This window comes from Coturnix japonica, chromosome 3, assembly GCF_001577835.2.
Source record: "Coturnix japonica isolate 7356 chromosome 3, Coturnix japonica 2.1, whole genome shotgun sequence".
NCBI lineage: Eukaryota > Metazoa > Chordata > Aves > Galliformes > Phasianidae > Coturnix > Coturnix japonica.
The window spans coordinates 75,726,357-75,749,859 of NC_029518.1; the positions used below are offsets into that span (position 1 = coordinate 75,726,357).

The 23,503-nt window shown below is 36.6% G+C and overlaps 1 protein-coding gene across 5 annotated transcripts in view; it reads right to left on the minus strand.

Annotated features, from left to right (window-relative positions):
* COL19A1 (collagen type XIX alpha 1 chain) overlaps positions 1-23,503 on the minus strand; it is a 172,794-nt gene that overhangs the window by 94,277 nt on the left and 55,014 nt on the right. For 4 of the 5 annotated variants that reach the window (XM_015859135.2, XM_015859140.2, XM_015859134.2 and 1 more), the window contains exons 11-12: positions 15,207-15,260; positions 11,249-11,293 (exon numbers count right to left, since the gene is read on the minus strand). In XM_015859135.2, the coding sequence (XP_015714621.1) occupies positions 11,249-11,293; positions 15,207-15,260 (99 nt within the window). The remainder of the gene's footprint in view (positions 1-11,248; positions 11,294-15,206; positions 15,261-23,503) is intronic. The other variant, XM_015859137.2, reaches the window with a different exon arrangement.

The window sequence follows — 23,503 nt, forward strand, 5'->3', positions numbered from 1 at the left end:
CCCCAGCTTTCTCAGCCTGTCCTCATAGGGGAGGTGCTCTAGCAGCTGCTCCAATAATTCCATGTCCTTCTTGTACTGGAGGCTATAGAACTGGACGCAGTACTTCAGGTGGGGACTCATGAGAATAGGGTAAAGGAGCAGAATCATCCACCTCAGCCTGCTGGTCACACTTCTCTTGATGCAACCTGGGATACAGTTGGCCTTCTAGGCTGCAAGTGCACATAGCCTGCTCATGTTGAATCTTTCATCAACTGACACTCCCAGATCCTTCTTCTCAAGGCTTCTCTCAAGCCATTAATTGTCCAGCCTGTACCTGTGCTTTGGATTGCCCCAACCCAGATTCAGGACCTTTGCAGCTTGCTGAATTTCATGACGTTGGCAGGGGCTGATGTCTCAAGTCTGTCCAGGTCCCTCCAAATAGCATCCCTTCCCCTTAGTGTGTCAGCTGCACCAATCAGCTTGGTTTTGTATGCAAACTTGCTGAGGATATGCTCAATCCCACTGTCTGCGCTGCCCGAAAAGATGATAAATAGCACTGGTCCCAACACTGATTCCTGATTCACTTGGACACTAAGCCACTGATCGCAACTCTCTGAGTGTCACCGTTCAGTCACTTCCTTATCCAGCAAGTGATACTTCCATCAAACCCACTTTTCTCCAATTTGACTACCAGGATGTCACACAGGACAGTGTCAAATAATTTTTACAGACATGTTGTTTTCTAATATTGCATCGATACTGCATTTTATTATACTATCCTATTGCCTCTTCTCATTAGATACCCGTCAGTACTCTGCAATGTTGCACACGTCACCATCTTGCTGATAGGCGTAGCTGCAGAACACTGATAGCCTTTTGCTGTGGAGCCCTGCCAGCTCATTGCATAGCTTACTCAGCAACTCCTAAGAACTGCCTCCACTTTGAAAGCACTTCTAGCTTTTTTGTTGTTTTTTTTTTTTTTAATCATTTTCTCCAAATTTGCAAAGGTATTAGCAAAGTGTACACAGCTTTTAGAAAAGTGAAATGGGGAAAACAAATGAATAAATACATGTCTGTGAGTGTATGTACAACATGAAAGCTAAGTTATGAGCCAGTAAAAAATGGAAGGGAGAAAGCACAGGTAACCAAGAGCTAATACAGTATTTAAAAGAAAAAGCAAGCAGACTAAACAAATGCAGAAGCAGAGATATGAAAAGAAGTTTGAACAAAATGACTGGATGTTGACCTATGTACTCAGAAGAGATGTTATTTTAATTCAGTATAATAAACTTTATCGCTTGAACTAAAAGGCTAACTAGCTGCAGAAGAGAATAACTCCTGTTTCTGGTGAACTAAAGGCACAGGCTGAGCATGAGTCACGTTCCACTCACCACGGAACACAGACAATTTACTAGCCAACTTGATAAATGAAACCACAAATTCTGTACTCTAGTTTTGACTCCAAAATGGAGAAAGATTTACTTCTTACAGCCTAAATACTGGCTTGTACCCTCTGAAAGGCAGGGACACTCAAATGGAAGAGGTAGCTGTTCCTCCACTAAAGCAGTCCCATTTCAATACTGATGTAACTCCTGAGTTATTCCTCCAGAATTATTCTTAGTCTCTTCCATCTTCCTCAGAAATGTACTCATATATATGGCCAGTTCTTCCTGTTTTCCCCAAGAATTCCCCTTGAAGTCCGTGTCCACCTCTATCCTCTTTTCTGTACCCGAGTACCCTAACCTTCACATTCACTTCACTGGTAGCACTGAGTTCTCAAATCAAAACTAAGGACCTCAGCATATCTGTGCAGACAGAAGATGATGCTGTGCTCTCTACCCTTACTGGTGGGTATTTCTTGGCTCCTCCAGAATACAATCAATGTTCAATACTTCTTATAGATAAAATTATTACACTACTTCTATATTAATTGCCATTTATCAAAAATGATTATGAAAAGGTTTGCAGTCTTAGTAATTTTCAAACTATTGCATATTTCTGAACATTCATATTTATATTTATTTATTTATTTATTTTATTATAATATAATATTTTATTATGTTTTATTTATATTTTATTTATATTTATATTTATATTTATATTTATATTTATATTTATATTTATATTTATATTTATATTTATATTATTTATATCCCTGGATGTATCTTCACAGAAACAATCAAGGCAGCACAGAAATAACTGTTTACAGAAACAGTACACCCAAGTTGTCTGGCACTCTGCTTTTGCTATTTGTTAAACTTTATCTCCAAGCATTTCAGAATCTACAGTGCTTCTGACACCCCAGCTACTTTGTTCAGAGCAGGCATGGCTGTTTCTGTACTGCATGTTACAAAGACACTATGAATCCTTTTCAAGATAAATATTTTAATTTTACAAATTATGAAATCATGACTACAACTGATAAAAAGATATTTTCATTTCCACTACACTTCTACTTGTATATCACAGACTTTTAAATACAGAAAGATATATTTGAGCTCAGAGGTTGGTTGTGTTTCAGGAGGTAAAAATCTTTTAAGTAATGAACAAATGTCTGTGTTCTCAAGTCTCTCTTCTATAAAGAGCGAGATTGTGAGACCAACAGCTCTCTTTTACTGCAGCATACCAGAACAATAAAATAGGAAAAATTGAGAAGAAATAACATAAGATTGAAGCCCCGTCCCTGGAGGTGTTCAAGGCCAGGTTGGATGGGGCCCTGGGCAACCTGATCTAGTAAACATGGACGTTTGGTGGCTCTGCCAAGCAGGGGGGTTGGAGCTTCATGATCCTTGAGGTCCCTTCCAACCTGGGTCATTCTGTTATTCTGTGATTATTAATTTCTGTACAGATATGTGACTTCCTATACATATACGTAGGGATCTTGGCTACTTATGACAGTTATCTAAAATCAAAATCTCACGTAAACTCGTGTACTAAAAAAAAGTTACATGTCTGAAAACCTTGCAAAAAAACCACTGAGATGCAATTATTAAGAAGATCGAATACAAATCAGTTTTCACAGCAGGCAATACTAAGTAAACTGGTATTTAATTGTTAAGAGACATCTCAGGGATAATAGATGCTTATTGATTTCTGATTGATAAAGAAAAGGACAACAGGAATCTTCCAGTAGAAGAAGTAGGGGACACTGAATTAAATTAACAGGATGCAGTTTCCAAATAAACAAAAGGAAGTGGTTCTTCAAACACAAAGATAAACAGCATAATTCCTCACCACAGGATATTGCAGATGCTTAAAGTTTACATGAATTTTAGGGGAAACTGCATACACTAATGGAAGATAAGTCCATTGAAGGCTACTAAATTCACTGGAACCATATCTGGCTGAGATTGCAGTCAGGAATAATTGGAGGCTGAAGAGCATACTGAGAGAAGCACTGTGCTCACTTTACTTTGTCCTCTAGCTTTTCCCTAGGCACCCCTTCTGGCTACCATTACAGGCAGGATGCTGAGCTAGATGAGTCTTTAATCTGACCAAATGGGTATCTGTAAGTAAATTAAACAGTGATATAGCTTGGGACCTGGAACTTGGTCATCTGTATCAATAAACTGATAGACCCCAGCTGTGAACGTCTCTTGCAGACATTTCAATCAGGCTAATTAACACTTCCCTGTACAGTTCCCAGGCACAGTTGAAGAGTTTGATAGGCTATGGACTATTCCCAGCAAGCAGTACTGATGATACCTGTTTCAAAGAGAAAGTGAGTAAAACAGTAAGAAGGGAAACATCAAGCCGCATGTCTCAGAACTACAGGACAAGCTCTGGTAACACTGAGCTTACCAGGATGAAATCCAGTAGGACTGCTTTTATTACAGATTGGAATTGTAAAATTAAAAATATGATTTTCTTCTTCCCCTAAAATATCTGCCTACAAGCTTTTCTGTGATTACATATAGCATGGTCTGTGATAAAAATGAACCTGTCAAACAAAAACACTGTTATGCCCATTAATTGACATGTTTGAACTGCAGAAAGCAACTAACTTCATTTGACTTAATAAAAAAGTATTTCTAAGTGGTATTCAAGACGTCATATCAACCTAAAAAATGGAAAATATTCTTCCCCCAAGCTTAAAAGAAGTGAATTATAAGCTAGGTAGTTACAAGATGAGAGGGAGAGAATTCTAATACTTCCATCTAAAGCATTAAGAGATGAGTATGAAAAAACTCAGATCATGTTTACACATGACTGGTAAAGCATTCAGCCTTCATTGCAATAAATATGCTTTAAAGGACTTAGATCAACATACTTTAAAAAAAAAAATTGAATAAAGTAATTTTATGGATATTAAAGGCAGGGAGTCATACCTTCAGCAAATTGGCACTGACTGCATCACCATCCAAACAAAACGAGGGAACTGGAATCAAATTGTAATGCAAAATGCATTTCCATTCTTCCAAAAATCATACCAAATAACAGAGGTATATGTAGTAGCCACAATTTATATTCATATTTGCAGCTTACTGAATTTAGTATATTCTATACAAAGTAGTACATATGGAAATGCTGAACTATTTGAAGCAGAATCTAAAGCTGGTAAATAGCATTATCATTTTTTAGTATACTGTTTTTAATTACAGACTTTCCACATCCATTGCTGCTTTCTATCCCATGACCAATAACTTCTATTTTTCAAATAGGCTACAAGCTTCCTCAGTACCTTTGCTGTCTTGCGTGGACTGGTTTCATCACTGAGATGTACAGCACCCTCATGAAAATATCAGCAAGCAAAAATAAACATTGACTAATATCAACTAGCACCACAGAAAGCTAACTCCTTCTGTATTTACTTATGTTTATTTTTAAAAATGCTTATTGAAGACTGGGGAGAAGAAAGAAAGACTATACTATACATGAAGACATAGTGGAAGTACATAGCCATGTATTTTCTGAATGAATGCAAGAAAAAGGAATATTTTATTAGGTGTGATAGGATGAAGTAGAAAATGTTAACCTCCAGGAAATCTTCCTGACATTGAGGTCTGTTAGGAATTTTCTTCCAAAGGAAATAGAGGAAGCCCTATTTCCTGGAATAATTCAAATTGAGCTTCACAAAATAGTAAATATATACAAAGAACATCCTGCGTTTAGAATAAAATGAAGCAGATGACAATTTTTTCTACACTTAGGCTGGACAAGCCCCAGATTATCTCTCTTCTCGCATATATACACAGGCAAAAGCAGAATCAAAGCATACAAAAAGTAAAGGCTGAAGGATGAAACTTTGGAAATAATGTATGACTGTCATTATGGCTCTACTCCCAAAGGTTTCCTGAGTCAAATATATGTACATTTTCTATTTATAACATTTTATTGAGAAATATCAATCAAAGCGTTGCAGTAAAATAATCAATTTCCCAAAGTGTTCACAAGTGAACAGTATACAGTAACTGCCTCCCTGAGTTAAAACAGAAACAAGGAATGTATACCAGTATTTTGAAGAAGCTGAGTGAAAGAGGAATTCAGGTTTCCTAGCTCTGTCTAGTCAGAATTATCTCTTAGCAAGAACCCTGTCATGCTTGCTTGGCTATAGTTAATATATAATATGTGCTGCCTTTTCAGTCAACACTTTTCCTAATAAAATCCTGTTACACACAGGATTCCATATTATCACGAAATTTATGCGGTATTCAGGTTCCAACTGTCCCTTAACACTGATGTTTCAATGTTCTAGTCCAATTATAGAAATAACAGTGCCTATTACTCTAGTGAATATTTATTCTAACCAAGAAGGTGGACAAGAAGATGAAAAAAATGGGGAACTGAAGAGTACTAGCTAGAGTGACCAAAAGCAGCATTAACCAGGAGGTAAAAAAGGATAAATTACAGATTTAACAAAGGTGGGGGGGAAGAAATTACTTTAGAGATCATTTATCTGACCAACTAACAGGCCTGGGGCCATCTCCAATTCAGGTACCAAAATAAATATTAATAATAAATAATAATCCAATCCCATTTCCTAATATGTGCTACATAATGCCCATAATGGCAACAGGATATTGAAGATAACGGCACCAAGAACAAGTCTGCTGGCCTCAGTATTTATTACCACATCAGCAGTAATATTTCAATTTGCGTAATGTTCAAGTTCTCAGACCTTACTATGGGTTCATTTTGGGTTTAAACTAGCAACTAATCTGAAATGGAGCACTTAAACATCTTGCCTCAGCAAATTAAGAATTTCCCAATTACAGTATAGAAGGTGACTATTGGAGACACAAGTGCTACCTAAGTGAAACAAAATATTTATAATTCAGTATTGAGATTTCTTTCTTTTTCATTTAAAAATTAGCTACTACTACTGTGTATAGGAATCACTTACTCCTTCACAGTGATTGTATTTACACAACTCAAACTCAACTTATGTTTCAGCTAAAACTGCCTTTGTTTTAATTTATTGGACTGAGGTTTTTCTACATTTAGAGTAAGAAGAGAGTCATCAAATGATGCACCAAATTCTGTGACCTAGCTTTAACAGTGTATACATTGTACAATGACTTTGGGTAACCTGCTCCAGAGTTTTACTGTCCTATCATGCAAAAACATTAACTAAGCATTAAAACCAAGCATGGATATATATTGAAAACCAAACCACCTAGCTGCTCTCTGTGCCCATATAATTAGACATTGGTGTAAATAATATATGGAATAGTTTTGATACTATTAACAGAAAATGGAAAAGTCTTATGAGACAATCTGATCTCCCGTAATAAATAAGTCTTCCTATTTATCATTCCTTTTTGTAGAACTAGGGTACAAAGTTCAAAACAGCGTAAGAGGAAATTACTTCTGTAAGAAATCAGTGTTAAATTAAGACTTCTTTCCTAATGGCTATCTAATATCTTCCTTGCTGCACCTCCAGCCTGTTACTCTTCATGTTACCCATATCAGGAATAGGAAATATGCCATTTCCTTCCTCATTGCAGCAGTGCTATGTATTTGAAGATTGTTTACACATTTCTCTTCAGCTGACTCTATGCTAACTAACCTTCCTCGAGGGAAGGTTATTCAGGCCAGTTATTCTTGGTGATCCCCTTTCAACAACTCTGAAGTTGAAGCTTTATCAATAATATCTAGCACAGAACTACTTCATTAGTATTGCAAACAAAACTTCTCTTTGAAACATTTTAGAGTCTTTCATTTACAACTGCCTGACTTCATTCCCTCACAGCCAAGAAAGCCAACTGTATCTTGGGCTGCACCAAAAGAAGCATGGCCACATGTCAAGGGAGGTGATCCTGCCCCTCTGCTCTGTGCTGGTGAGGCTTCACCTGGAGTACTGCAACCAGCTGTGGAGTCTTCAGTACAGGAGAGACAAGGACTTGCTGGAGTGTATCCAGAGGAAGGCCACAAAAATGACCCGAGGAATGGAACAGCTCTCCTTCAGGGACAAGAGTTGGGGTTGTTGAGAAGAGCAGGGTCTGGGGTGACCTGATTAGTAGGAGCTACAGGAAAGAAGGGAACTGACTCTTTAGCAGGGTCTGTTGTGACAGAACAAGGGCAAATGATAAGTAAAAAGTCTTTTACAGTGAGGGTATTGAGGAACTGCAACAGGTTGTCCAGAGATGCAGTGGATGCCTCATCCCTGGAGACTTTCACAGTTAGGCTGGACAAGGCCCTGGGCAACCTGATCTAGCAGTAGTATTCATTGCAGGGGAGTTGGACTAGATGACCTTTAAAGGTCCCTTCCAACTAGAAGGATTCTATGATTCACCAGCTTCATATCCAAATAATCCAAAGATTTTAATTTGCGAGTGGATGCTACTTTTTTTTCCCCTCAAACCATATTTATTCTCTACTACAGATATCTCTTAGTACTTACATCTTTTTGTTAGATTCTATTCTGCTAGGCTATATATTTGATGTAACAAAAACATTCTGGATTTTTAAGCTGTTTTACAGCCACTAACAGTTCATACCACAGAATTACAGTTCTGAACAGTACTAGAATAAGGATAGATTCACTCAGTATTATCTTTCTTCCTGTCAGCAAATCAATTAAAACTGCTCTCAGTGTATATAATTTCAGTCATGCTATAGAAGAGCAGACCAATGCTTTTGTTGCCAATTGTAACACTATCTTGTGAGACTATGACATTGTCTGCCTAACACAAAGAAAACAGAATGTAAAGGAGGATTAAAACAAATTTACACTGAGGGTATATTATTTTATGTGGAGGGAAAACTCGCAGCATTAACACCTGTACATGCCAGTACTGGTTCAACCTGAGAGGAAAAAAAAAAACAACAACAATGAAAAAAAAAACCCAAACAAAACAAACATATACTAAGAATTTCAGATTCCTGAAGGAGACCCACTTGTGGCAAAGAAATCTTTAAATATCCTGAAGGAATCTCCCTTAACACATTGAATTAAAGATGCCTCCTGTATCTCTAATTTACATATAACCAATCACTTTCACCTCAGTTGCCCACAACATCTCCACAGCTTCCTCAGACAAAACAGAAAATACAACAAAGACCAAAGTTGACAGGTTTAATGTGGTGAATGGAGAGGCCACGGGCTCAGCTGATTTCAAATATTCAACCCTATGGAAAGATATTATCATAAAAAAAAAAAAAAGGATTGTTCAATTTAATTCACTGCACACACAGCACACACAGAGTCGCACCTTATTTATTCCACGTCATTAGAACTGGAGGCCAACTTCCTACAAGAAGCATTCAGTGCTATTTTAGGTTTCTGAATTACTGTTGGCAGCTGCCCCTCTATAAAGCATTCTCCTCCAGCAGTTTTGTGCCACCTCTAGCTGTGGTGAGTAGGAAATGGCAAAGACCTAATGTTCAAGTAACTTTAAACCCACTCAGGGTACAGTGCAAAATAGTACGCAAACACTGTCCTGTGCTCTGATGTGCAAGGTCTGGCTGAGGTTATTTCATTAGTAAAAATCAGATTTTACATTCCAGTCTTTCTAATCATGCTTGTCAGTCACAAAGTTGCACAGATATTCTGGACAGTGTGTCACAATGCAAGAGTACTGATGCATTTTTAATATCAGAATTTAATAACTGGAATATGCAAAATTATTCAAACTATGGCCAAAGTTAATAATTTAGAGCCCAAACTCAGCTGCTTTGTGTAACCTTAAAAGCCACCCCTCCTCATATGTCAGGATATGAAACTTCTAATGAGACTGCCCTAGATTATTTTTGGTAAACAAGGACCCTTCTGCTTCTATATTTCCTCTTCTTTGAAGAATAGATAAATATATTGCTAGCAGTTAAACTGGAAATACATTTAAATGGAATCTTTTAATTAAATTCTGAATTTGAAGAAGAGGACAAAAGTCTAAAATGTGCTGACTCAGCTTCCACATAAGAAAAATGTTGCTGTCACTCATGTGGTCATTTTATCTCTGCCTTAGTGTAAGAGAAATCAAGCAGAGAGAGTGACAGCAACAGCCGGATCCATGTGCCTGTGTCCAAACACAATTTATTCATATAGCTCAAGGAAAGCACAGCACAGCTGCAGAGCAATTATGAGGGAAAAAAAATCAACAAGCCCTTCAGAAGTGATGAATAACGATGCAGTGGAGGAAATAAGATCTGTCTATGAAGCTAGAAACACTCAACATTAACAAGTGCTTTTTTTAGACTGATTCTTCAAGTGATAAACGTTAGTTGCTATGGATGCTGACTTTTACTTCTGATATTTCTTCCTTCCTGGTTACTAGAATACTTCCTCCTAAAAAAAAACTTCTGTAACTTTAAATCTGCTAAATTAAACCATAACAACACATTTTCTTTAAAATATCAACACTGGAAAGCTAGCTGACACTTCTAAAGAAGTATAGGGGGGAGGTAAGTGAATATACCCATGTACAAAGCAGGAATATTTTGTGTTTTCTTAAATTCAAATGCTGCCACCCACTCGCCATTTTCTTTAGTCTGAATATGGCCAGAATCTCAGCATGTTTCATTCTTCATCTTGAAGAACATATAAACATCTGAATATATGAAACACAGTGAGTGAAATGATTTTCTGCATCTTATTCAGACAGTGAACTGAGGCATAGAGAAAAGATGCATTTTTAAATCACACTGCCTAAACCAAATCAGCCAGAACACCAAAAATAAATCAGTAACCAAGTAAAATTTGGTTAAGGAGCTGAAACTCAACTAAAACCTGTTATTCTTAGCTCAATTCCTATTACACAAGCTAAGTTAGACCAGACCCTTCCACGTGTTCCTCAGCACAGAATTGCCTTTGGTGATTTGTTAAGCATTTGAAGTCATGCAGGAATATTGACTTAAGCTGTCTAGAGCAACCCAGACCAGCTTTCTGTCAGCTAACACAGCTTTCCAAAGGGTCAATCTAATTCATATTCTAACACTAACATTTTTTCAACTATTTCTGACCAAAGCAGAGCATATGCAATTACAACAAACTGTTTCAGACTCCATTTCTGATACACACTGCTACGAAACAAGGAAAGGTTTTTCTTAGTATTTGCACTTGGATTTTTTATGCCAGCTAGGAAAATAAGAAGGCCCTTAAAACAACATGTCAGTACATCAGTGAAAGGGGCAAAATTGGCAGACTAAGGAAGAGGTACATGCACTTGAATTCTGTAAGGGCAAGCCATCATGTCAATCTGGCTGAAGTCCGATATGTTCAGTAGACTAAAATCATGTTAGCTGCTGTATAGGTATGCAAAAGCATATCAATAAAAACTATCCTTTTTAATCTAGCTGTCAGTTATCATGCTATATGAAATGGAAAATTTTTCAATGGTAATGAATTTATGTTCTTAGGAGGAAAAGAATGTAAAATATTCAGTAATTACATTCAACATATTTCAGTACGTTCTTTATAAAGTGCATTTGTAATTAAAAAAGGCAACAACCAAGTATTATAAATACCTACATAATCTCATCATACTTTCCATACAGTATAAATAAACATTTACTAGTTACCATAGAAATTCAGTAGCAGTAGACATCACTGGAGTCCAGTGGTTATGGTTCTGTAAGACTTCATAATTAAATACTTTCTTAAAAAAAAATTCTGAAGGTTCTGAAGGAAGTGCTAATGACACTAATTAATATGCATAAATAACTGCTTGTTATTAAGCCTTTTCAGAGGCTTAGTAAGTCACTAACACAGAAAAAAAAGAGTTTTGTTTGTGAAAGAATTAAGGAATGCCTTCTGAAATAGGCTCCACTTAGTCTGTCATAGACCAGAACATTAAAACAGAAAAATAAGTAACATGTCATAATAACCTACCTTTTCACCTTCTTCACCTTTACTACCAGGAAGGCCATGTTCACCCTGGAACACAAAACAATACAAGGAATATCTCAAACATTCTTCGAATTATTACATTCCTTAAAATTAGTTTTATTACATTGACCTTTTATTGTGGGAATAAAACAGAAGAAACTATATTGGATAATGATAGTCTTGCATTCAAAAATGTGTGAAACCATTACAAAAGTTGTCGTGGCTTTTTAACAAGCAATAATTCTTTCATTCAGCCTAATGGATATTCCTGGCTTTAAGAATTCTAAACTTATGATTCTAAACCCATTCATTACAGTCCTGGTATTCTTCTGCAAAATTAGCTTTAATACATTTACTCCTATCAATTCCTGCACATTACTTTTTAAATATGGCTAGCCAGCCATGAAGTACCCAAAAACCCACCCCACTTAGCAAAAGATACAGATTCAACTTACTGAAAGAAAACCTATCCCTTCCACTTTGAAAATTCTGTCCAATTAATGAAATATTTTAAAATAATGAGTGCAGTTTGCAATACTAATTCAAATTCAGCTTATTGCAGCAGTCTGAATTCTTTATTAAATGATCTTACAATAAAAAGACCTGTTACAATGCTCCAATTTGATAACTTCTACCTCAGAAACTAATGCAGCAATCTTACTATGCTAATAACTCTGTCAAATGGTTTGAGGCCTGAATGCATTACAACAAGAATAGTATCTATTTTTGACAGATCTTCATTAATGCATTCTTATTTGTTTAGTAACATATTACAGAAATAGAGCCAAAATTATATACTTGTAGTAAAAACTTACATAATTTAAACAACAACAAAAACAAAGCAAAAAAAAAAATCAAACAAAATAACCCAACACCACCACAAAACAAACACCACACCTATACTGTTTTTCCATTAAACCACCTAGCAAAGGATAGTTTATATGTCTTCACCAGTGTCAGAATACAGTCTCACTGGCTCAGTACAATGCACATGAGTTTTACTGGTCTGAAAATGAGGAGACTGAAAAATTTCTGAAGTAAAGCATATGCCATTTTTCTAAATTACTTTAAAAAACTGAAGTAAGTAATGTCTAAACTCTAATGAGTAATGTCTAAAACCTCCAGGGATTTTCATTTCCTCATATAGAAGTCTGAGGTTTAAATGAGGTCAACTAAAACAGCAGGCTACAACTTGCAAACTTCCTAGCAACCATTTGTCAAATTGTTTAGCTGATACAGTATTGCGTAGCACACATGTGGGAATTAAATTTGAAACTTAGGAGAGATGCAGATTTATGGATTATCCAACAGCTCTGCACTTTCAGGAGGTGTCTGCAGTAGCTCTTCCCTAATTTCTTTTTATTTATTTTTTTTCCGCTGGAGTTACAGAGGCATTCATCACTTTAGGGGTCAGTTTCAGAAGCATGACCAAGACCAAGCATGCAGAATGTGATCTAGTAAAGTAACATTCCATATGCTCTTGCCTAAGAATGTAAGGTTAATTGCTGAAATAAATTTCTGAATGTATGCAAATTTTATTCTGCTTCTAATTCCTCTAAACACAGCTAATTTCTATCTACTTCTGACAAATTTCCAGAAACAAAGCATTTTCTTCATTTAGCTTTCCCATTTGAAGACTGCAAATTCTGCCTTTATTCAGTTCACAATCCATTATATAAAAATCAGTCTTACACAAATTCAAAATTTGTTTGGTTGAAGTTTTTATCCATTGCCCTTTCCTTTCACTGTCCAACTCTGATAACTGGCTCCGAATTACCTGCATCCTCCCATTATTTGCAAAGAGCAGTAAAAGCCTACTCCCACCCACCTCCCAAATAATTGTCATCTTACAGCTGAACAGGCCCAGCTTCCTCAGCCTCTCCTCATATATCATGCTCTGAAGCCTCCTGGCCGTCCTGGTGAGCCTTCACTGGCACCTAAATCAGCTGCTCTCTCTCCTCCCAGTAACCTCAAGCTGAACATAGATGCAGTCAGAAAAGTGCAAAATAATCATCTCCCCTGACCTGCTGGCCACAGTCTTGCTAATGGAGTCCTCACACAGTTGGCCTTTTTTACCACACTGTCAAACAGCAGGACTGTAAGATATTTTTTTAATTTTTTTTTTTTTTTTCCATATAATTGTAGAATTGTTTGAGTTGGAAGGGTCCTGTAAAGGTCATCTAGTCCAACTCCTCTGCAATGAACAGGGATATCTACAGCTAGATCTGGTTGCTCAGAGCCTGTACAGCATGACCTTGAACATCTCCAGGGACAGGGTATCCACCACCGCTCCAGACCACCTGCTCAAGTGCTTCATCATCCTTGTCATAAAAAACTTTGTTCTTACATCCAATCCAAATATCCCCTCTTTTAGTTTGAAACCATTTCTATCACAACAGATCCCACTCAAGTGTCCGTTCCCTTCTTTCTGTATGTTTCTTTCAGTGTTTCTATATTCATACTGGATAGCCCAACTCTGCTTCCACTTCCATACATGCACATTTTCTGGCATACCACAGCAGGCTGATCTTCAGATTTTACAACAAAGCTGCTCTTACAGATCAGTCAGCTGCCATGGCTACTTAAAACTGCAGGACAGTTCCTAAGGTATCCCACTGACAGACTCAACAAACTTAGTGCTGTGACACTCACCTCACTGGCCATGTTTTCTACATTCCCTGCTGAACCCCCTACAGTTTTCCCACAACTCTAAAGTAGTGAGAATGGAGACGTCCAAAGCACAACAACATTTCAGATCACCAATACCATTCTCCTTGTGTAGTTGAATGGTTTACTTTATTCACAAGGGCAGAATATTATTTTCTTATATTCACTTTCATGTCCATAGCCAGTTAGAAGAAAATAAGAAATGTAATAACAGAAAACATAAAGAGAACATTAAAATAGTAGTCCATATTAGCCAAGGGTAAGTTGCTCCAAAACTAAACATTAATGTTGCAACATAACACCTTTAAGACTGACTTGAATTCTCCTTTTTGTGGCCAAATTCTTATGTGGTAAGCTAAACACACAATGTTTTTAACAGACAGTCACTGTTTTCCTCTTCATACTCAATATGGCACTCATAATACAATTTTTACTACTATTTAAATACAGTGCAAGTCAATAAGATTCCAGCTTTGAATGCATATATTGATAGACAATTGTAAGTATGTTGTGAAACTCAATGCTGGCTACCTCATCTGCAGAGAACATGTTCCTTTCCTTATTGCCATACTTCAGGAAAGATCTGCCCTAAAGATATGTGAATCATCCTTTTTCATGATGATCGTGGTTATCAACACTTGAAATTCTAAGTAAACTGTGGGTGTTTTTTTTCATTAGTCCCTTAGCTTTTGTAAGCAGTAAAACAATTTTACGTATGATTTTCTGAAAGGAATTAAAGGAATTAGCCAGATAGAAACACATGACACTGGGATTTCCTTCCAAACACTTACTCTTAAACATAGCTCCAACTTACTGAAAAGAAAATCAGATCACGATCAGTGTCAGGCAACTTTAACAAATATTATCAGTAATGTCTGTAATGCACAAGCATCTTTTTGCAAGTTCTAGCCTTCCGTCTCTGAAGAAGAGTAAAAGATAAAAATGGAAGAGTGCAAGAAACAGTACTTCCCTCATCTCATTTTGCTGAGATCATGAGACTCAAATATCAGATTCCTGAATCTGTATATCTGATGGCTGCAAACGTCCTGCACAGTTCTGAGACAGAGGCAACTGCTCTGAATGCAAACACCGACAGGCACATCTGTGCCACTGCACCTCATGTTCTTGTTCTTATGAGCTGATAGTGAAGTTCCTTTGTCGTGCTATACAAGTTTAAAACTGGATATGCTATTCAAGTACAGTGCAGATAAATACTGGAGAGATGGCAAAAAAAATATGTTGAAACTGAAATAAATAAACAATTTTTTTATTTTTTTATTTTTTTTTTTTTTACCTTGGAACCAGTAAGACCAGGTATGCCCGGAGCACCCACTAAGCCAGTGTCCCCCTGAAATAAAATGTACATAACCATCATTCTTTCAGATCTGGGTCACAACTAAGCTAAATTAAGAGAGGACATAACAAATCACCAGAATGTTTGGAGATGCACTGCTTCTCATTCTAGTACAGAAGTATTTAATTGATTTCTAGTGTCATTTATATCTGTTGTCTTGGTTGAAATACACTGCATTTCAGATGGTTAAAAATTACAGGTGAATGTTTTCACAGTGAAATGATTACTATTGTTAAATGACTACCTCTTCTATCTCTTGTTTCACAAAAGCATGGCAATTCCCCTGTACAGCTACTACAGCTGTAGAACTCTCCTTCCTCAAATACTATTCCTCATGTGCCCCTCATGAAAACTAAGAATTTGATTAGGATTTTAAAATTCCATTCAAGAAATTGGATGCTTAGGAGTTGTGTTGCAACTGAGCATAGATAGAAACAAGTTAATCAGAAATGTTTACAAAAGGCAACTGTCCCTGCTCAATGCCATCTTTAGAATCTGAATTACATCTACTTTAGCAGAAAAAAAGAAAACCCAAACAGAAACAAGTAACAAGTACAGTCAAAAACCTATTAATACTGCATTTAGAACTAGAATTGAAATAAGTCCATCCATCTCCTTCTCCATTCCTTCTTAGCAAAGTGAGAACCAGGCTATGCCACTGAAAGCCAAGAACAAATATCCATTTACAGAACCATGAAAATATGCCACAGTGAACATTGGTCTCAATAAATCTGAAGTTGTTAAGCTAAGTTCTGTTAGATAAATTCATCCACACTCCTATGACTTCAAGTGGGAGCTTAGAAGACTAATTAAATGAATCCAAAATCAAATGATTTCTCCATTCCATTCATGGGTCTTAATTTCTTGACAGAAGTTTCCCTGAGTAACCTGTACACCACCCAAATAGTATTTTAGCTAAGCCAGAGCTCTGCAACAAGAAGTTCTGAAAGTTCACTTGTTTGATTCCAAGCCAAGTGGAAGATAAATGCCTCACAGACAAACAAGAACAGAGACAAAGGAAAAGCTCCAGTCTCTCTGAACAACACAAAGAGCCAATAAAAGAACAATTACTCATCAAAATGATACAAGTAATGAAGCATGTAAGTACAAAGCAGCCATGACATGTAACAATTAAAATACAGACTAAAATAGATTGTTAAAATTTACATTTTTATAATTCCACCCATGGCACAATACCTAACATCTTTCTTACATCTCCCCTCTTTAAAAATGGGTGCTAGTATGATGTGGAAAAAATCTAATTAATATACACAAGTAATCCTTATTCCTTCATTTTCCCCAAATTCACAATATGAATACATGATTTCAAAAGCATTTCTCGCAGTCTAACAGTTACCAGATAATATTTTATCTTCATTACTACATGGGATCACTATAAACTAGATGAAAAACTGGATATTCACTGCTTTTTTCTTTGCTTGTTTTTTTATGAACACAAGGCATAGGTGTTTTTTCTTGCATTGTTTAATAAGTGTTTGACAAATTATGACTCCTTCAACACAACAATGCACAAATAATCTCCCATAGCATCAATACTGATTTTCATTAAATCTAAAATAGTTGATGTTGTAACTGCTTTAACCACTTTGGAAATATTCAGTGTACATATAATCATGGTTCTCAATGTATTTATGATCTATTGATTCTGAAGTTTTTACCTGCATTTCGACTCCCTATAAAATCAAAGATACTTTTTCTAATTGAAAGTTTTCAAGATACAATAAGCTGCCTAGTAGCTATGTGCTTAGCAACTATCCCAGAACGCATGCTATTCTTATAGGAATTTTTATACCCTGACTTCCACATTTTGCTATTTTTCCCTATATATATATATATATTAAAAAAAAAAAAAAAAAAAAGACTTTCAAATAATTGAAGAAAGAAAAAAGAAAAATGAGAGGCTAATCTAATGCAAGTAACAAATATACTTAATATAGTTCAGGTATCTGTACTATGCAGCAGCATGCCAACATGAATTAGGCACCACACAGACTAAGAATAAAAGAAGAATTGAGAAAAACTTTCATCAGTGACTCAGAATGTGCTTTGCTATTTAAAATATTTTAGGTATTAGCACAGTTTATAGTCGAATATATTAGAACTTTGTGAGATTCTCCTCATGACTGGAGAAGAGAATCACTTTAAAATATTTCAGATACATATTTTACATGCAGGTTTTTGCTAATATAAAATAAAATAAAAAACAGGCAGATGTTTCCTCAGCAGGAGGAATAAGCAGTCTTTCTTTTATATTTACTGGGGCACTGCAAGGAGCTTGATTTACAGGATAAACTTTCTACCTCAGAATTACTAGCAAGGAAGCTAATCTTAATAGAAGTAAAAGCAGGACAGTTAAGTGGTACTCACTCTTCCAATAATTTATAGGTATGTGCCTTCCATTATCCTGAGTATGCCCGGCCCTTGGAATAATCTAATAGTCTGGTGTTTTAAAACGAGGACAACTATTTTTAGTATTGCTGAAATGGAGCGGAATGTTCAACAATGTACTATCACAAGGCTCTATCAACATCCTTCCCCTCGTAACAACTACAGAGTGAGTCAAGAGCCACCAACAGGGTCAGACTTTTCCCTTGAATAAATTAACAATCCCACACCAATTATACTCCATTAGATGACATGTTCCTTAACCTACTGGAATATTTCCTTGTTTCTCTAAGCAGGCTCACATTAATGGATGGAACCACCTGATAAAATATTAATTATTTAAAAACATATTCAGTTGATATATCCAGGAGTCGCCCTGTGAAACTTCAGGAATGGCTACATCAGGAAGCTTGTGCTAAATATTATGACACCTTGGTTTCACTGCATCTACAGATCCTTTTGTTCCCATTTGGCCCCTTCTGAACTAACAAATGCTAAGCACTGATAGGCTGCAAAGGCCCTAATGAAATAGCTCCTTCATGCAAACTGAATCCATGTGAACAAGGGTAAGATTCTCTCTTAAAATAATCTCATGAAGGGGCTCAGACAGTTCGTTTCCTTTCCTCTGTTCTGCTTCCTCGGCAATTTCAACATGTCAGGTACTCTACAGTTTGGCCAAGGGAGTGAGGGCTGGTCTGAGGGCTTGTGCATCTTTGTCTCCCAGTGAATGGTGGCTTTTCTATGCAGCTGCTCAAAAGATGGCCATATCAGACCTACTAGAATGACATAACCTGAGTTCAAGAGGCATTTGATCCTCATTTTCAGCCCTTCCTGTCCTTGGGACAAGTCTGACATTTAGCCTTTCAGGAACCTAGAAATTAACATACTGAAAATTACATATTTAAAATTTAGGCCTCAGTTCTTGGCACACAAGCTAATGAATGAGCAGGTAGAAACAAGCCCATAGCTCTTGAAAATATGATCACAAGGCTCCTTACTCCAGACTGCACTCTCTAGTTGGCTTTGTTTCCTTTTTAACTTTCTATTAGCATGTGCTGACAGGGTACGATTACCACAATATCTATATTAAAATACACAAAGCACACGAGTTTTTCAAATAAATTGTCAAAGTTAGAGGTTTCTTTGCTCCATAAATTGTTTTCACACAAGAGAATTCAGAGTTCTGAAAATGCCCACACAAAAAGACTATCCCACTTATTTCCATGCATTGTAATGTAGGAAATAAATAGGCCTATACACTGCCTTTTCTTTAAAAATACTGATAAGAAACTAGACAAAACCTGTGACAAGAATCTTTTACAACATCAGCAGAAGTATCATCTGAAGCAGACTCAACTGTAGATACCCTTTATTCTTTTGACAAATACAAATGATATTCACTACTATCGCATGTCCTCAGAGAAATGACAGCTGCCTTTATCTTCCTGACATTCCCCATCAAGGACTGACTTCTCAGCCCTGAAGACAGGCTACCAGTCCCCATTCCTAAATGCCACTGATTTCAAGAACAGAATTGGAATGCAAGGAACTTAACAATAAAATAGAGGGGAAAAAAATGAAGGTAGAATGCATTACCAGTACATAACCAAGACCTCAGGAGGTTTACATTTAGTTCCCAGCTGTGCCACGGTTCTGTGCAACTTCCAATGGCTGATTTATGTCTTATTCTCCTCCCCTCTCTCCTACATTATTTTTAGGATGAAATTCCTTAGTATCTGCAGTGCCTCCTGAGGAGGTGATAGTGGAGCATTACAAACCAGTGGAAAGTTCCACATAGTGTCAAAGAGTAGCAGAATAGGGCAGATTCTCCTTATTACTGCCTCACTATGCTCAAAAGCCTGATGGGTTTTTACCATTTTTATTTATCTACTTTTCAGATTGCATCTAATGACCCAACCAGCGCCTTTGTCAAAGGCCCATCTCTCTGTTACATTTCTTAGATAAGAAGCGTCAGAAGCACACTGATTTATGACTGATAAAAGTGGGTATTGCTCAATATATTTTCACATCGTTTTTTTAAAAATACATGAATTGAACATGGTCTTGATAACAATCCAGCTCAGTTAACCTGTGACATCATACAGACAGCATGAAGAAACTGCAGATGAAAAGCATGAAAAAATTTTCTGTGGAGTACTGAGAATAACAAAATGGGTTTCTCTCTGCAGAAGGTTCTGAAAGATTCATAAGGTCTTACAGACAAACAGTTCAGATAATTAAGTCCAGGCTGCTAGCTACTTAGATCATCTGAAACAAGACAATAGAAAAAGAAAACTGAAATGATATTATACTCATAGACAACTGATTGATTTTATAACTACATTTTTCCTTTACAATGGGTCAGTCAAAAGAAAAATTGCCTAGACTTATACACCAGCTATTGATTTTTTGTTAACTCAGCCATAACACAGCCTTAAAACAAATCTAAACCCTATTAAATTTTCAAAAGAACTGGAAATCCATCTAATTGACCTTGTTGAAGTAATATTTGAAATTCAGTAACATTAAGTGTCAGATAAAATGCATTCTCCAATATTAATGTATCATTGAGCTCTTTTAAAAATAAAATTTATTATGACTATTATATTTACTATAATAACTGGCACACTGAGTTTATATTAGGAAGGTAAACTACATTAGTCAACCTCTTAAATATCAGAGACTGTTTTCCACTGCAGACAATTTAATACTCATTTCCATAACCTGAAGGTTCAGAAGACAGATGCTGAGCAGGTACAAATCTTTTTACACTAACTCAGGCCTATCTCACAACCCACGAGCCACCATTAAAACTAACATCTAGCAATACAGCTATGAAATGCAAAAAAGCAGCACAAAACTATGGATTTAACATATCAAACAGCATTTAGACTGAAATTTCTAATCTAGGTGTTAACTCAGATCAGTGTTCTGAAGAACGATGCTGGTGTGCCTGTGTAGCTACAAACATTCTGGCACTACTGGCAAGTAAAGCAGTCACACCTTCCATCTTCCCACTTACACTCAGAAGTGCAATGGTTTCTTAAGAAATCTCTCCCCTTTTGACATTTAATATATTGTGGAGATGGACTGGTAGTCAAACTAAGATTCACAGACATATTTGTGAATCCAGGTGTCAACCAACCTAAGGAGCTCCAGGGAGCTGCTTCCTAAATAGAAGTCTGTCTTCCTGCTATCAGTTCTGTATATCTCTGTAGGGAACAGCAGCATCTCAACCCAGTAAAGTTGTCTGTTCTCCTTTCAAAATGTTTTCTTGATTGCTTGGATGCTTATTAACCCAATCCTATGTCTGGGATGCCCAAGAGGAAGAAAGTAGTCTGCCACCCAAGGGACATGAGTTCTCTGCATGAGGAGTTTTTAATCATTCCTTCACTAAAAAAAAACTTTGTTTATTTAGAGGACCAACATTACCCCAACAGTCATTTCTCCTGCTACATTCCTTCCCCATTCTTCTCAAGTTCAGAAGTACTGCCAGCACACTATATTCTACAATGCAATATTTCTCCTAGCTATTTCACAACACTGGCATTATAACCCCATCACTGCAAAGAGCCAGTATCTTTGTATTACTGTTAACTATTCCTGATGTCCCATCTTCCACGTCAAGGATTTTATACTAGAAAAGAAAAATGCATAAAGAAAAATACAACCAAAACAAACCACAACAAACTGGTCAAAAACAATGCTACATTGCACATCCTACTGCCTAAGATTCTTAGAGTTCATATAATCAGATGATTTATAAGTCCATACTGATATTCTATTTCAAGTGCTGGTATTGCTGGAAAAGTTGATTGTTATCGAGGCAGCAATTAAAAAGTGTCATAAAAATCACCGTCTCTTCCACTAGCTGTTATAAAAAAAAAATAATAATAATCAAAACACCTTAAAGCAATTTAAAAAGAAACAACAAAGGAATCAACTTATCCTCAGTTATACAGAGTCCTGTTATGTAGCTTACAATAAGATCAATAAGAAATAGCACTATACACTTTTCATCTCCATCTCTTAAAGTACTTTCTGACCTTCGCTCTTCCCTCCAAGTCTTGGTTGTCACTCTCACTATTGTATGCCCTTCTAGACTAAGAATTTCTCTTCTCCAGGTTTGTACAACATGCTGTACAAGAAAGTCCCAAGGCTTTCTCATGTTAAGGGAAGAGGCACAAACAACAGTGTGTAACAGCCATACTTTGCAAGTCTGGCATTCTTCTTTCATACCTTTCCTTTGACAGAAATTTTACTGTAACAAATGTACAGCTAAATAAACATTTCTGGAGATTTCATTGCTAATAGCTATAAAGAAAACACGTATCTTCCACATGAAAAGGTAGCGGGATACAACTAATAAAGTTAGCTTTCCTCCATTTGGTTTCTGAGGCAGATGCCTTCTTTTGATGAACTGAAGCAGTACTACCGTCATTTGTAAAGAAAAACAGAACTGCCCTTCAAAAAGACAGAACAGTGAAAGGGGTGTAAATTCTGAACAAAAAGCATCAGCTGACTAGATTCTCGTGAAAAATATCCATCCTGTGTGAGGTAGTTGTTAAACACGAATCAAACACCTGTCAGCCAGCTGGGCTGCGTGTGTCACTGACGAGCCAGCTGCAGAAACACACCCTGCGCCAGTTGCTTTACTTAGCACGGCCTGGGAACAAGAATCCATTAGACAGAAAGTCAACAGTGGAATTAACAGCACTTTTTCTTTTAGTGCCCTTCCACTTACTTGTTTGACTTCTTATGTTTCTATTTTTGGGATCCTCATGCCAGAGCAGCAGTGCTGACTGCTGATTAGATATGACTTGGCGCAGCCTCAGCACGTCATGTTGATTTGATCGATTCAGACTTGAAACACGCAGCATGAATCTTGGGTGTTGATAAATATTGGCTGGCAATGAGAATTTAAGAAGTACATCCTGTTCTTCTGTCCCTGCGAATGATTCTGCTGTATGAAGAGTTTGCCTATCCAACAGCGAACATACAAGAGCAACTTACACTGAATCTGGAATATAAATCCTAGATTACAACTTCTAAGTTTTTTAAGGGTAAGTATATTTGTTGATGTTAAAATTTCACATCTGAGCTGGATTTAAAATAATTATATGACTAATGTACATCTATCACCAAAAAATGTCAAAGAAGAGTTAAGAGCAAGTCACTATTTAAAACAGCAAAAAACACTCGCTATGAAGGTCATTCTAAAAGAAATGCCTTTTATTTTAATATGTTGGTCCAGAGCATCAGAGGCAGATGATGGCAGTAGAGGTTGAATTTTCCCAACAATATTCCATTACATTTTGTTGCCATGTGACAGATTGCAGCAGTCCGACAAAGTGGTGTCTGACATGGAACTATGAATGAAGCAAATGAGTCTCACTGAATTTGCACCCACTGACATTCATTGATGTTTGCTGAACGTTTATGGAGACCAAACAGTGAGTGAGAGAACAGTGAGGTGGTGGCTGGTGTGGTTCAGCAGTGGTGACTGCAACATGAAAGACAAGCCATGTTCCAGATGGCCATGCACAGCTGTCACCATGAAACGAAGAGCATCTCAATCAGCTCATCCACACAACTTCACTAATTGTGGTGACTACATCGAAAAATAATTTTTGTTGCTGAGAGTTTTCTCTATCAAATAATGTTATTGTTAGTGTGCTCTGCTGTAGTTGTCATGGGAATGAATAGGAGGCATTATTTTTGGAATTACCTACGTATTATCTCCATAAAATTTATACTATATATAAAGTTTCTACTACACGAGGTTACCAATTTTTAGTTATGTTTTTTTAATTTAATGCACTAGTTACAAC